The sequence below is a fragment of the Eschrichtius robustus genome, chromosome 16 (genome assembly GCF_028021215.1).
Source record: "Eschrichtius robustus isolate mEscRob2 chromosome 16, mEscRob2.pri, whole genome shotgun sequence".
Taxonomy (NCBI): Eukaryota; Metazoa; Chordata; class Mammalia; order Artiodactyla; family Eschrichtiidae; genus Eschrichtius; species Eschrichtius robustus.
This window is the reverse complement of record NC_090839.1, coordinates 85,068,296-85,084,687: the sequence shown is the minus strand read 5'-3', so window position 1 is coordinate 85,084,687 and position 16,392 is coordinate 85,068,296. Positions and strand designations below refer to the sequence as shown.

At 45.7% G+C, this 16,392-nt stretch overlaps 1 protein-coding gene across 6 annotated transcripts in view; it reads left to right on the top strand.

The window, feature by feature from the left end:
* CUX1 (cut like homeobox 1) overlaps positions 1 to 16,392 on the top strand; it is a 371,822-nt gene that overhangs the window by 200,382 nt on the left and 155,048 nt on the right. For all 6 annotated transcript variants that reach the window (XM_068565281.1, XM_068565280.1, XM_068565279.1 and 3 more), the window contains exon 4: positions 536 to 614. In XM_068565281.1, coding sequence (XP_068421382.1) covers positions 536 to 614 — 79 coding nt within the window. The remainder of the gene's footprint in view (positions 1 to 535; positions 615 to 16,392) is intronic.

The window sequence follows — 16,392 nt, the reverse complement described above, 5'->3', positions numbered from 1 at the left end:
TGTTCCTCCCCTTTCGTGTCACCTCTTCACCTGGTGAGCTGCTCTTGAGGACTCTGCTCAAATGTCACCTGCTTTCTTGCTTGACGTCCCCTTCTCGGTGTCCCCACGGCTGTGCTTACCGAGCACTTTCCCGGCTGGGATTTCCCTAGTCATTCACATAACCTGTTCCCCTACTGGACCCCGAGCCCCTGGGGCTGAGGGCTGTTCCTCTGTGTCCCGCCTCTGGCACAGCGTCTGGCATGTGGTCAGCTCATAGTCTACACTGGTGGAAGAAGGAAAGAGACCACATTCTCCGTGGAGAGTCCCCACTCCGTCAAGCGATGGGACCGCTCTTACCTTGCTCCCCCTCACGGGCAGGCCCACGTGGGTTGCCTCCCTCTTGCATGTTTGCAGACGTTTAAGAGGTTGAAGGCCCAGCTGTCCGGCATTTACATGGAGCAATCAGACTTCCATTTGACGTGTAATGATTTTTAAATTACCTCTTGACAAATTTTGAGCTCTTTGTTTTTCTTTTCTTTCTCCCATTCCTTTTCAGATTGATGCACTGAGTAAAAGAAGCAAAGAAGCTGAGGCAGCCTTCTTGAATGTCTACAAGAGATTGATTGATGTTCCAGGTAAGCCCAGCGCTTGTAGCCCACCTGCGGGCATTGTGTCTGGTGAGTCAGTGGGCTTCTGGCTGATTCTTCTCAGCCTCCCTAAGGCAACTTCCCCAGGAAACTGGGGAGTTCTGGGAATGTGAATTCTCCAAAACCCAGACTTGGGATGAGTATGGAAATCAGATGCGTATTTGCTGAAGTAATAGAGTTGCCTCCAGTTGATGCCTTTGGAAATGCAGAAACTCAGACCTGTGGGGCTACCTTTAGCTTTGGTTTAAAATGCTGCACGTTTCACAGAGAAGAAAGAGAACCCGTGTGTGCGCTATGCAGACGTCCTGGATATTCACGGTTCTGGGCTGACCAATTCCACGTTCAGGAATGGCCCTGATAGGGCACCTGGAATGCCTTGCTCCCCTCCCAGGTCGTCCAGGGAATCAGTGGCCTCTGGCCAAGTCTTTCACTTAATATCCAAGGGCAAGCGGTAGCCCATTTAACTACAGTATATATGGGTTGTTTTTTCTTTTGAAGGAACTAAAGAGTTAAAATTTTAATAATGCTTGCTATGCATTCAGAGAGATAATGGCTCCCCATTCCTTATTCTAGAAAAGTGAGGCAGAATTTAGAGCACCCACTGGTCCCATCGATCCTCTGTTCTCAGGTGGTCCACTCACCTAATCCGTGGGGAGGTGATGGACATGATCACATGGGTCCCAACTCAGTCCTGAAAAGACTCAGATCTGAAAATTAGCCACTTGAATGTCATCTTGTGCTGACCGAGGAAACCCAGTTACCACCACCCTCCCCTCCCCACCCATTAGAGCTGTGCACTTGCCCTCATTAGGAATCCTCTGTGCGTCACTGATATTACTAGAACTGCTTTAACAAAGCAAAGCAGAAACAAGTCTCCTTTGTTTCTGAATTGTATTCTAATTCAGGTCCACTGAGGGCTTTGCTGTCCCCTCTGGGAGCCGGGGTTAACAGAGGCCGCACCAAGCTACGGACAGCAGAAAGTACATTAGACACTTCGGACGGGGGTAGGGAGATCCAGATTCTCCTGCCAGGGCCTTGTTGTGAGGTCTTGGTCACATCCCTTTTCCCTCTCTGAACCTCAGTTTTCTCATCTGTAAAATGGAATAAGGTAGGGGAACAGCCTAGTGATGGAGAGGGGTTGTCTTTGTTCTAACCTTTTGCTATCTTATGAGCTTACCCCACTCTTAGTTCCAAATTCTAGCCCTGTGATTTTCTGCAAGAGTTTGTGTCCACCTAGGGGTTTCCTGAGTACTCTGACTGAGGCTCATGTGGAGGCTCCTTCACAATAAATGGATCATTCAGGGCTCTCTTTCTCAGGCTCTGGCAGTTTGGTGGACCCACTTGCATTTTCTTGTGCAAGTGCTAGTTTTGTGTTGGTGACTTAGTTGAAAGGGGCCTGGTTTATTTTGCCTTTGCCAGAGACCCAGAGAGCCTGCAGCTACTGTTTTCTAAATAATCTACACTCTTTTTAGAAGTCTGATTTGTCTCTGGGTTTTCCCTTAGTGAGGTTTCTCCACTGGGAAGCCACTTGAACGAGTCGTTGGGTTTCTTCTTCTGCAGTTATTTTCCATCTTGACTTCTTACAGACAAAAACGAGACCACTCTTCTCATCAACACTCCTCTTTGCCTGAGCAGTCCTTATTCATATACGTATATAATTTTTATGGAACTCTGATCATAACATGACTATATAGTTATAGTCTGCTTTTTTCACTTAATGTTATCCCATCAGCATTTTCCTTATACTGGTGATTTTCTTTGTAATTATCATTTATGGCTGGCAGTTTTAATTTCAGGTGGTGGGGGCGAATAATGTTTGACGTTGTCTGTAATAATGAGTTAATCAGAGTACATTTGCACACCACGTAGATCACTTTTACCCACCTCCCAGGTATTTCTCTTACAAACACTGTGGTCTGACACATCTAACAACTACTTGAAAAGCAGGAATGGAGCTTGGAGCCCTCAACCTGTGTTTTGAGGTCCGCTTATCGCTCAGATGAAGTAATCGTGTGGCTGAGGCTTACAGGAAGGGCCTGGTCAATAGCAGTGCATTTACTGACGGTCAGTCACACAGCTGGGGAGACTCGGGGGGCCTTAACTGTCTGTGTGCTCCGGGCTTCAATCCAGCTGAATCCAGAAATGTAGGTGGGGTGTGTCGAGTTCTGGTTTCAAGAAATAACAACTTATGCTATCTCAGGAAAATAGAGGAAGCTCTTGGAAATAATGGGAAGGGTATTTTGGCCATGTGGCCCAGCTCCAGGAGCCCGGGAAGAGGTGACCAGCCAGCCCTACCACATCACCACCACCGCTGCCACACTTTTGGACATTTTACTTACCTGTGTGTTTTCTTGTTCCTTATCTGCTGGTCCTACTAGAATGAAAGCTCTCTGAGGACAGTTTTGCTTGATCGCTCTGTGCCTAGCACCTGGAGTAGGGCCTGGCATAGCACAGCTGTTGACATGTGACATGAGGCTGTTCACCCAGAGCCACCCAGGGTCCTTGGCAGCGGAATGCACCAGGGGTCACGCTGGTGGCTCTTGGAGCTTTGTTTCAGTTCAGTAGTTCGGTTCTCGCCCCTGAGTGTCAGCCTGTATATCCTCCTGGACATCCCCGCTGGACTGACTGAGGGGCACCTGAAATGACCCAGTGTGTCCAGAGGAAACAGTCTCCTTCTCTTGGCGAGTGACACCACCTGCCACCCAGCTGCTCACGCCAGACCACTGGGTCAACAAGCCCTGGCCGTCCTACCCCCAGAAGGTCCTGGATTCCGTCCACTTCTCTCCATCCCAACCTCCGCCCTCCACTCTGCGGTTCAGGCCACCTCTCCCGTGTCCACAGTGTGGCGATGCCAGGCTTCCTGCCAGCAGGAATGGGTCCTTCTCCTCGCCGTGGGCAGGCCCAGCCCATTCTGAGCTGATCTCTTCCAGCTCCTCCAGATTGACTTGTTGAGACGCTGCTTCTTGACCTCCCAGGTCCGGCCTAGGTGTGCCCTTCGCGCGCACACACACCCCGCTCCCCACACCCTGGGTCTGTTTACCTCTGTTCTAACTACAGTAAGTCCCCTACATACGAACGAGTTCTGTTCCGAGAGCACGTTCATAAATCCAGTTTGTTCATAAGTCCGACGAAGTTAGCCTAGGTACCCAACTAACACAATCGGCTATATAGTACTGTACTGTAATCGGTTTATAATACTTTTCACACAAATAATACGTAAAAAACAAACACAAAAAGTAAAAGAAACCATTTTTAATCTTACAGTCCCTTGAAAAGTACACAAGTACAGTACAACAGCTGGCATGCAGGGGCACGTTCGCATCTTTGAAAGTTCGCAACTCGAAGGTTCGTAGGTAGGGGACTTACTGTACTTGCTACTCAGCTCTTTTCCTTCCTGGCTGGGCAGAGACTGGGGCAGGGTGGTCTCGTCCCTGATTATGTGCCTGGTGTCTACCCCGGCGCCTGTCACGTAGCAGAAACTCGATAAATATTTGTCGAATGAATGATTAAATTAATGGATCAAATTATTTCTTCAGGATGCTTCCTGAGGTTTATCGGTGTCGCACTGTAGTTGTTCGCATTGAACCTATCCTGAGATTGACAGCTTGCCGTTGGGGAAGAGCCCTCTGGTGCATATAACCACCTAAGTTACGAGAGAACAGAATGTATCCTTCCTGGAGATGGAGCAGTTTACTAGCTCTCTGAACTCTCCTTTTGCTTTGCTGTCACTCTGTAAAGATTTGCCTGCCTGCAGAGACATTTATATGACGCTTAGCATTCGGGGTTCATCAAACCAGCACGTGTGCTTTAGAGGCCTTGGGTTTTGGTGGCCAGTACTGGCGTCCAGAATCTGTGTTGGGTTGAGTAGCTGTCCGGCTGGCATCCCAAGCTTTATACACCCAGCCCCGAGCATGGAGCAGGGGACCCCCCTCCACCCCAGCCCTTTCCTTCCCCCGGTGGTGCGACTCAATTGTTCGAGGCAAAAGAAACAGTGGGGTCACCCGGCTCCTCCCTCTTCTCATCTTCCACGTCTAAAAATCCCAAGTAGTGTTATTTCTCCTTCCAAAAGGCTCCTTCGGATTAAAGACACTGAGTAAACATTTAAAGACATTGTCCTGATGCATCCTCTGAACAGTTGCCATAGTTAAGACCCCATGTTTACCTCTTTCTCACTTGTCAGCAGATCGCTCCTCATTCCCTCGTCAGTTTTGAGGGTATTTTAAGATGCTTTTTATCAGAGATATCCTGCCACTTCAACCAAAGCACGCTCTCCTTCCCCGCTGCTGTGACCCTCGGCTCTGTGGGGCTACCAGGCCAGCACCTGTCCCCCCCCCCCGGTGTGTCTCAGGAACCCTGCTGAGTGCCAGGGATGGCACCGACAGCTTCCTGTTCTCGTGGACTCGAGTCTGGTGAGAATGTGGGCATCCAAAAGTCTTCACACAGGGACTTCCCTGGCGGTCCAGTGGTTAAGACTTCGCGCTTCCAATGCAGGGGGCACGGGTTCCATCCCTGGTCGGGGAACTAAGATTCCCACAGGCCGCGCAGCACGGCCAAAAAAAAAAAGTCATCACACAGATAATGATTGAATTTTAGGTGTGATAAGTGCTTGGAAGGCAGAGCCCACTGGGCACGAGTGTGTAGGTGGGGAAGGATGGGGCAGGGTCAGAGGTGGCTGTGAGCCCAGGGAGCACGAGGAGGAGAGGGCAGTGACGAGAGTGGCCACGTACCGTTATCACCCACAGCAGGACACCATCTGCAGTGCAGGGGCCCTGTTCCTGGTCGTGCCTAGGTCAAGGGAATGCACTGACTCAGCAGGGAGGGGCCCGGTAGGGTATGCGAAGGATTCTGGACTTTAACAAACCATTGATGAATTTTAAGCAGGGAAATGACATGGTCAGATTTGCCTAATAAAAAAGTCATCCTGGGGCTTCCCTGGTGGCAGTGGTTAAGAATCCACCTGCCCGTGCAGGGGACACGGGTTCGAGCTCTGGTCCGGGAAGATCCCACATGCCGCGGAGCACCTAATAAGCCCGTGTGCCACAATTACTGAGCCTGCGCTCTAGAGCCCGCGAGCCACAACTACTGAAGCCCGCGCGCCTAGAGCCCGTGCTCCACAACAAGAGAAGCCACCGCAATGACAAGCCCGCGCACCGCTACGAACAGCAGCCCCCGCTCGCCGCAACTAGAGAAGGCCCACGCGCAGCAACAAAGACCCAACACAACCAAAAGTAATTAATTAATTAATTAATTAAAAGAAAAAAGTCCTCCTGACTGCAGTTTGGAAACAGATCGGAAAGGGGTCCAAGGTGATGTGGGGCAGGAGAGATGAGGTCGCCTGGTTTCGGCTGGTAGGGGTGAAGTTGGAGAGGAACAGACGCTTGAGGAAGGAGACTTGGACGGCTCTAACCCAGGGCCCAGTTAACGCAGCAGTACTTCCTCCATCTTTGGTAGCAATATTGTTTACATGGTTCCGTCTGGTTTACAGAATTAAAAGGAAGACCAACAAGAAGTTTGCCAAATTAGCCTCCTGTCCCTAATTCGATAATCATCCCTCATTGTTCTAGTTGAAAGTGGTCTTTGCCTTTATTGTCAACATCATGGCAGTAGGAAAGTAGTTCTACAATTCGATTCATAAAGTAGTTCTACAATTCGATTCATAAAGTAAAATCATTAACCCAGATGGCTTCATCTGTGATTCTTATCACAGATTTTATATCGTAATTTGTATGCTCAACATAGCGATACCTTAACACTTGCAGATATTTACATTTTTTTATTTTAATAACCTCTGATTGAGATTTATATTAATTAATTTGCTAATGGCTACTCACATGAGGAAAAGCATCATAGGCATCTGCTAACAACGTGACTTGGTTGAGGACACCTGGGCGAGGCCCCCCGGGATGGGGAGCCCTCAGCGACGGACTCCCTAACCGGGAGACCAGCGTCCTTCTGCACTGGAGTCTGTGTCTGTGGGTGAGAGCAGAGGTCAGTGGCTGTCAGCCACAGTGACCCCGGCTGTGCAGGAAACAGTTCAAGGTGTGCTGTTCAGAAATCATACTCACACATTCCCTCGGCCAGCACTTGTGGTGCCAGGCCCGGCACCGTGCACCCAAGATGCAAATGCAGCTGAGACGTGGCCCCTGCCCTCCCTCAGGTGGCTCCTACTTGGGGGGTGGGAGACTGTACAGCACCTTTGAGAGAATATCCCATAATTAAACAGGTGAAATAGGCGGCCTTCTTCCCTTACTGTAATGGAAGGAGAAATAAATGTCTCGGGTCTTACAGTGTGACCCTCTCAGATAGCTGGGAAAATTCTGGAATGACCTCCTCTTAAAGGCCCTTGCATAACTGGAATTTTACTGCCTTCTGAGCAGAATTACCACGGTATGCATAATCTGCCGGGAATTCACCTCGCGTGGGTGACCTGCTCTTGCTTCTTGATACTTTTCAGATTTTTTACAATGAGCATGTCTTTATCTCTACAATCGGGGGGGTGTGGGGAAGCATAAATTTGTAAAATATTCAACTTGCAATCTCAGTTTCTGAATAGCCTTTAGTGATGGATTCCAGATAAGACCGTAAGCAGCAGTCGGTGGAGTATTTGTCCACACTTAATAATTGGTATAAAACACAACTGTTCCTTTTCAGTCCCAGAAACATCTCAGCAAAGGTATTTTTGGGGGAAGTTCCTAGAAAGGAGACAAGGTTGGTGAGCTGGGCATTGGTGCTGCAGAACTTCTGTTCTCTGGCTGCCGAGTCCATTGGAAGAGGCTCTGCTTGTTCTCATCACCTCCTGGCCTCTCTCTCTCTGGGTGCCCCCCATCCCCCCCCCCCCCCCACAACAGAGTCATCTTTCACTCCTTGCTAAGATGTAGTTTAGGTCCTACAGACACAAACCCTTCAAACACAAAGGCAGTGCCCAGAAGGACTGATTTTAAGATTTAAATCTAAGGGAGCCCATGACCAGTGATATAAAATATTCATGGACTCGTGAAACTCCGCTGGCGCTCAGCGTTTCCTGACTGGCTCCGCTCACTGCATTTCCCTCGGATAACTGGCCTGCGATCAGAAGGAGAAGGTGTTAGTTTTCAGAAGCCTTGAAAGAGAACCAGCAGAAGGGAGCCCGTTTTGTAGGCTGCTCCGTTTTCAGCACCCACGCCAAGATGCCCCTGCTCCCGGGTGCTGCTGAGGGGCGGTCGGAGGTTTCTGTCAGGATTTAGGAAAACCTTCTCTCCTGGAGAATATCCCCATCAACCCCCATCAGGCTTGCATCTGAGGATCCAGAAGTAAAGAGGGACATCATCAGTTTTGAGAGCTGCTCTTTTTTTGGCCGCACCGCGTGGCATGTGGGATGTCAGTTCCCCGACCAGGGATCGAACCTGCGCCCCCTGCATTGGACGCGCAGAGTCTTAACCACTGGACCGCCAGGGAAGTCCCGAGAGCTGCTTTTTAATGTTTCTCCGTAAGACTGAAATAGTGAGCCGGTCCTTTGTGCCTGTCAAGCTGTTTTAAGTGAGGACATGCTCTCAGTTAAAACCAGAAAACACTGTTCTTTCCATTCTTTTTCTTTTCTTCCCCGTCTGTCCCCCCATCAAGGCTGTGTAGTAAGCACTCCTGGCAAAAAGTGACAAAATCTTGTGATTAGTTAGAAATATCCCTTGCTTCTCGTACCAAGCTTTTCACCGGCATGCATCCTGGTGGCATTTTTGAAGGCTGTGCGATGTGTCCGCCCCAGCCTGCTCCCGTGAGGCTTCTCCAGTCCGTGTCTTCTGGTCGCCCGGTGTTGGCAGCTGCCCGTGACCAGGCCCCTCCAGAGAGAACTCTTACCTCGGAGCCCCCCTTCGCATGTTTTCAGTTGACCTTCCTGAAACATCTTCATTCACACGTGAGAAGCAACCACCAGCACCAAAACGGACAAGAGAGGGACCAGGGCCGTGGCCGTGGGATGAAACTGCGGGTTGCAGGTGCCCCCCTGTCCCCTCTCCTGGGCTGCAGGACCAGAGCTGGTCCAGAGCAGCCTCGGGGGACAAGGGACAGTCACGCTCTGACCAGTGCTGGGGTAACTGCAACCCAGACGAGCCGGCAACCTCTCCACCCTCCTCGACCAGCTTGAAACAAACCTGGGGCCCAAGGAGCCGGTCGTTCGCAGGCTGAGGAAACAGCTCCACACGTGTTAAAGAAAGGCCAGCCTGACAAGATGGGCGTCTGAGTCGCCTGCTGCCCCACCTTCAGGGCTCTCCCCCGGCCTCCTGTCCCGGCCCCCCGACCCATCTGGAGAACTCACTGGAAGTGACTCGGTGACTTGGCTTTCGGTGTGGCCCGGCGGGGGGTGTGGGGTGTGGGGGTGGCGTCTTCCTGCCTCTGCTGTGACTGGGGTGGTACTGGCACACGCGCTCTCTAGACAGCTTCTCATCAGTTGCTCATCAGCATGCTAATTGCTGTATGACTAATTATGCCCTGAATTCCAGTTGATTTTCTTAATGAGACAGCTGGGTTAATTATGTAATCCTATGATTACATTAGCCTAGAGTGCCCTGGCGGAGGGGAGCGTCTGCCGCGCTCTGATGTCACTGCGGGGATGGCGCTCACGGTGCCATCCGCTCTCTGGCCGGTGGCAGGGGCTCCGTGCACACGTGGGCTGGGGTCCAGGGAGGTCATTCTTTGCGGTCCTCACGACAGAAGCAGCCACCACCGCCTGCCCGCCCTGCACACACACGCCCCGGCACCCCACGGCCCGACGGAATCGGAGCCCCACTCCTCAGCCCCGCTGCCTGCCGTGCGGTTCAGCAGCGCCTCTTCCTCCTCCCGGGATGTCCTGCCCCGGGACTGTTGGTGTGACGGTGGTCCAGGGCGTCCTCACCCGTGTCCCAAAGTCCCTGCAGGACCACACTGCACTGGTTTACATACAGTCAGAACAGCCCAGACTGGCCCCACCCTTATTGCCACCATCCCCCTCACAGGTGCTATTTCACACCTTCTTTCCACCCTGATCTCTGCACACCTCGTGTTTCACTGAGAAAATACATGTGCTCGGAGGGTGACATCTCTCTCCACTGGCCGCTCTCTCCTCTGAGAGTCCACTGGGCCTGCAGAACCCACCTCCCCCCGGTTATGCGCCTCCTCAGACCCTCTCTCCCTCTGCAGGACTCTGAGTGTGGGGCACCCTAGACTCTCCCTGGGTGACTCTGATGTCTATTTTTTTTTTTTTTGAATTTTTGAATTTTATTTATTTTTTTATACAGCAGTTTCTTATTAGTCATCAATTTTATACACATCACTGTATACATGTCAGTCCCAATCGCCCAATTCATCACACCACCACCCCCACCCCACTGCTGCTTTCCCCCCTTGGTGTCCATACGTTTGTTCTCTACATCTGTGTCTCAGTTTCTGCCCTGCAGACCGGTTCATCTGTACCATTTTTCTAGGTTCCGCACGTATGCGTTAATATACGACATTTGTTTTTGTTTGTAGATTTTCTGATGATGCCCATTCTAACAGGTGAGAGGTGATACCTCATTGTACTTTTGATTTGCATTTCTCTAATAATTAGTGATGTTGAGCAGCTTTTCATGTGCTTCTTGGCCATCTGTATGTCTTCTTTGGAGAAATGTCTATTTAGCTCTTCTGCCCATTTTTGGATTGGGTTGTTCGTTTTTTTCATACTGAGCTGCATGAGCTGTTTATATATTTTGGAGATTAATCCTTTGTCCATTGATTCGTTTGCAAATATTTTCTCCCACTCTGATGGTTGTCTTTTCGTCTTGTTTATGGTTTCCTTTGCTTTCCAAAAGCTTTGAAGTTTCATTAGGTCCCATTTGTTTATTTTTGTTTTTATTTCCATTACTCTAGGAGGTGGATCAAAAAAGATCTTGCTGTGATTTATGTCAAAGAGTGTTCTTCCTATGTTTTCCTCTAAGAGTTTTATAGTGTCCGGTCTTACATTTAGGTCACTAATCCATTTTGAGTTTATTTTTGTGTAGGGTGTTAGGGAGTATTCTAATTTCATTCTTTTACATGTAGCTGTCCAGTTTTCCCAGCACCACTTATTGAAGAGACTGTCTTTTCTCCATTGTATATCCTTGCCTCCTTTGTCATAGATTAGTTGACCATAGGTGCGTGGGTTTATCTCTGGGCTTTCTATCTTGTTCCCTTGATCTATGTTTCTGTTTTTGTGCCAATACCATATTGTCTTGATTACTGTAGCTTTGTAGTATGGTCTGAAGTCAGGGAGTCTGATTCCTCCAGCTCCATTTTTTTCCCTCAAGACTGCTTTGGCTTTTCAGGGTCTTTTGTATCTCCATACAAATTTTAAGAGTTTTTGTTCTAGTTCCGTAAAAAATGCCATTGGTAATTTGATAGGGATTGCATTGAATCTGTAGATTGCTTTGGGTAGTATAGTCATTTTCACAATATTGATTCTTCCAATACAAGAACATGGTATATCTCTCCATCTATTGGTATCACCTTTAATTTCTTTCATCAGTGTCTTATAGTTTTCTGCATACAGGTCTTTTGTCTCCCTAGGTAGGTTTATTCCTAGGTATTTTATTCTTTTTATTGCAGTGGTAAATGGGAGTGTTTCCTTAATTTCTCTTTCAGATTTTTCATCATTAGTGTATAGGAATGCAAGAGATTTCTGTGCATTAATTTTGTATCCTGCAACTTTACCAAATTCATTGATTAGCTCTAGTAGTTTTCTGGTGGCATCTTTAGGATTCTCTATGTATAGTATCATGTCCTCTGCAAACAGTGACAGTTTTACTTCTTCTTTTCCAATTTGTATTCCTTTTATTTCTTTTACTTCTCTGATTGCCGTGGCTAGGACTTCCAAAACTATGCTGAATAATAGTGGTGAGAGTGGACATCCTTGTCTCGTTCCTACTCTTAGAGGAAATGCTTTCAGTTTTTCACCATTGAGAATGATGTTTAATGTGTGTTTGTCGTATATGGCCTTTAATATGTTGAGGTAGGTTCCCTCTATGCCCACTTTCTGGAGACTTTTTATCATAAATGGGTGTTGAATTTTGTCAAAAGCTTTTTCTGCATCTATTGAGATGATCATATGGTTTTTGTTCTTCCATTTGTTAATATGGTGTATCACATTGATTGATTTGCATATATTGAAGAATCCTTGCATCCCTGGGATAAATCCCACTTGATCGTGGTGTATGATCCTTTTAATGTGTTGCTGGATTCTGTTTGCTAGTATTTTGTTGAGGATTTTTGCATCTATATTCATCAGTGATATTGGTCTGTAATTTTCTTTCTTTTGTAGTATCTTTGTCTGGTTTTGGTATCAGGGTGATGGTGGCCTCATAGAATGAGTTTGGGAGTGTTCCTTCCTCTGCAATTTTTGGAAGAGTTTGAGAAGGATGCGTGTTAGCCCTTCTCTAAATGTTTGATAGAATTCACCTGTGAAGCCATCTGGTCCTGGACTTTTGTTTGTTGGAAGATTTTTAATCACAGTTTCAATTTCATTACTTGTGATTTGTATGTTCATATTTTCTATTTCTTCCTGGTTCAGTCTTGGAAGGTTATACCTTTCTAAGAATTTGTCCATTTCTTCCAGGTTGTCCATTTTATTGGCATAGAGTTGCTTGTAGTAGTCTCTTAGGATGCTTTGTAGTTCTGCGGTGTCTGTTGTAACTTCTCCTTTTTCATTTCTAATTTTATTGATTTGAGTCCTCTCCCTCTTTTTCTTGATGAGTCTGGCTAATGGTTTATCAATTTTGTTTATCTTCTCAAAGAACCAACTTTTAGTTTTATTGGTATTTGCTATTGTTTTCTTTGTTTCTCTTTCATTTATTTCTGCTCTGATCTTTATGATTTCTTTCCTTCTGCTAACTTTGGGTTGTGTTTGTTCTTCTTTCTCTAGTTCCATAGGTGTAAGGTTAGATTATTTATTTGAGATTTTTCTTGTTTCGTGAGGTAAGCTTGTATAGCTATAAACTTCCCTCTTAGAACTGGTTTTGCTGCATCCCATAGGTTTTGGATTGTTGTGTTTTCATTGTCATTTGTTTCTAGGTATTTTTTGATTTCCTCTTTGGTTTCTTCAGTGATCTCGTGGTTATTTAGTAATGTATTGTTTAGCCTCCATGTGTTTGTGTTTTTTACGTTTTTTTCTCATAATTCATTTCTAATCTCATAGCATTGTGGTCAGAAAAGATGCTTGATATGATTTAAGTTTTCTTAAATTTACTGAGGCTTGTTTTGTGACCCAAGATGTGATCTGTCCTGGAGAATGTTGCATGTGCACTTGAGAAGAAATTGTAATCTGCTGTTTTTGGATGGAATGTCCTATAAATAGCAATTAAATCTATCTGGTCTGTTGTGTCATTTAAAGCTTCTGTTTCCTTATTTATTTTCATTTTGGATGATCTGTCCATTGGTGTAAGTGAGGTGTTAAAGTCCCCCACTATTATTGTGTTACTGTCAACTTCCTCTTTTATAGCTGTTAGCAGTTGCCTTATGTATTGAGGTGCTTCTATGTTGGGTGCATATATATTTATAATTGTTATCTCTTCTTCTTGGATCGATTCCTTGAACATTATGTAGTGTCCTTCCTTGTCTCTTATAACATTTTTTATTTTAAAGTCTATTTTATCTGATATGAGTATTGCTACTCCAGCTTTCTTTTGATTTCCATTTGCATGGCATATCTTCTTCCATCCCCTCACTTTCAGTCTGTATGTGTCCCTAGGTCTGAAGTGGGTCTCTTGTAGACAGCATATGTATGGGTCTTGTTTTTGTATCCATTCATCAAGCCTGTGTCTTTTGGTTGGAGCCTTTAATCCATTGATGTTTAAGGTAATTATCGATATGTATGTTCCTATGACCATTTTCTTAATTGTTTTGGGTTTGTTTCTGTAGGTCCTTTTCTTCTCTTGTGTTTCCCACTTAGAGAAGTTCCTTTAGCATTTGTTGTAGAGCTGGTTTGGTGAGGCTGAATTCTCTTAGGTTTTGCTTGTCTGTAAAGCTTTTGATTTCTCCATTGTCGAATCTGAATGAGATGCCTGCTGGGTAGAGTAATCTTGGTTGTACGTTCTTCCCTTTCATCACTTTAAGTATATCATGCCACTCCCTTCTGGCTTGTAGAGTTTCTGCTGAGAAATCAGCTGTTAACCTTATGGGAGTTCCCTTGTATGTTATTTGTCGTTTTTCCCTTGCTGCTTTCAATAATTTTTCTTTGTCTTTAATTTTTGCCAGTTTGATTACTATGTGTCTTGGTGTGTTTCTCCTCGGGTTTAGCCTGTATGGGACTCGCTGTGCTTCCTGGACTTGGGTGGCTATTTCCTTTCCCATGTTAGGGAAGTTTTCAACTATAATCTCTTCAAATATTTTCTCTGGTCCTTTCTCTCTCTCTTCTCCTTCTGGGACCCCTATAATGCGAATGTTGTTGCGTTTAATGTTGTCCCAGAGGTCTCTTAGGCTGTCTTCATTTCCTTTCATTCTTTTTTGTTTATTCTGTTCCGCAGCAGTGAATTCCACCGTTCTGTCTTCCAGGTCACTTATCCGTTCTTCTGCCTCAGTTATTCTGCTATTGATTCCTCCTAGTGTATTTTTCATTCCAGTTATTGTATTGTTCATCTCTGTTTGTTCTTTAATTCTTCTAGGTGTTTGTGCTTTAATTCTTCTAGGTGTTTGTTAAACATTTCTTGCATCTTCTCGATCTTTGCCTCCATTCTTTTTCCGAGGTCCTGGATCATCTTCACTATCATTATCCTGAATTCTTTTTCTGGAAGGCTGCCTATCTCCACTTCATTTGGTTGTTTTTCTGGGGTTTTATCTTGTTCCTTCATCTGGTACATAGCCCTCTGCCTTTTCATCTTGTCTATCTTTCTGTGCATGTGGTTTTTGTTCCACAGGCTGCAGGATTGTAGTTCTTACTGCTTCTCCTGATGTCTGTTAGACTCTCAAACTCCACATGAGCACAGGAGAGCAGCTGATCCCCCCCAGCCTCCCCTCCCCCCAACCCCAGAAAGTAAATGGCATCACCATTCACGGAGTTGCTTCGGCCACAAAGGCAGGAGTCAGCTTGATCTCCTTTCCCTCCCTCACACTTTAGAGCTGATCTGTCAGTAAGTCCTGCTGACCTCACCTCCAGAATGCACCCCGAATTCGACCACTCACCCCGTCAGCCATCCCTAGTCCAAGCCTCCATTACCTCTCACCACTTGAATCCACTTCCTCTGCCCATCCTTTGCACGCAGCCCACGGGTCTGAGTGGTCTTTGAGCTACTTTTGTTCATGTGCCCCAACAGTAAAAAATTTCGAATTTGTACCCCCCATATATACTACTTATTTATTTAAATGAGGTACATGTGTAACTATAGTAGTGTGTGAAATAAATTGCAAATCATATACTAGAAACAGAATTTAAAGGACGTGATGAAGGGTAAAAAGGACTTAAATTTTACATTTTATTAGCAGTACAGAAAACATTTTGCTCTCACTAGAAAAAAAATTTTTAAATCCACCTCATTGAGGCATAATCTATGTACAGTAAAACACACTTATTTTGTGTACAATTTGATACAGTGGCCAACCACACAATCAAGATATAGAACATTCATAACCTCTCAAAAGTTCCCTTATGATCCCAAATGCCGGCAACCACTGATCTGCTTTCTGTCGATCTAGATTAGGTTCATTGTTTCTGGAGTTTCACATAAATGGGGTCCTTGGGGAGGTTCTCTGATGCGTCTGGCGTCCTTCACTCAGCGTGGCGTGTTGGGGATTATTCACCCACGTTCACTGGGGAGTGGTATTCCACTGTGTGGGTGTATAACGATTTGCCTACCCATCCACCTGTTCATGGACGTTTGGATTGTTTCCAGTTTGTGGCTATCGTGAATAAACCTGCTGTAAGCGTTCATAGACAGTTGTATATGGACATTTGTTTTCATTTCTTTTAGATAAATACCTAGGACTAGAATTCCTGGGGCATGGGGTAGGTGTATGTTTAGCTTGATAAGAAACCGCCAAACGGTTTTTCCAAGCAGTTGTGTCATCTTACCCCCCACCCCCAAATATGTGTGGGAGTTCCAGTTGTTCTGTGTCCTCTCCACCATTTGGTATTGTCAGTGTTTTAGATATTAGACATTCTAGTGAGTGTAGAACGTATTTCACTGTGACTTCAATTTGCATTTTTCTTGATGACTAATGATGCTAAATTTTTATTCATGTGCTTTTGGACCTTCATAGATCTTCACTTATAAGGTGTCTGTTTAAATCTTCTGCGCATTTTTTTTAATGGGTTGTTTGGCTTACTATTGAATTGTAGCTTTGCTGTAGTCTAGATACAAGTCCTTTGTCAAATATATGCACTGCAAATATTTTCTCCCATTTTCTTGTCTTTTGAAGAGCAGAAGTTTTTATTTTAATAAAGTCCAGTTTATTAATTTTTTCTTCTATTGGTTCTTGCTTTTTATGTTCTAAGAAATCATTGCCTAGTCCAAAGTCATAAATTCTTTTCTCCTATGTGTGTGGGTTTTGTGTGTGTGTGTGTGTGTGTGTGTGTGTGTGAAGTTACATAGTTTTATCTTTTACCTTTAGGCCTATGATACATTTGAGTTAATTTTTATGTATGATATGAGGTAAGGGTTGAGTTTCTTTGAAAATTAATGGATGGTATATGTGTGAGTCTTTTTTCTGGACCCTCTATTTATTTCACTGATCTGTATGTGTATCCTTATGTTAATATCATACTATCTTGATTCTTGTAGCTTTATAATCGGTCTTGAAATCAGGTAATATAAGT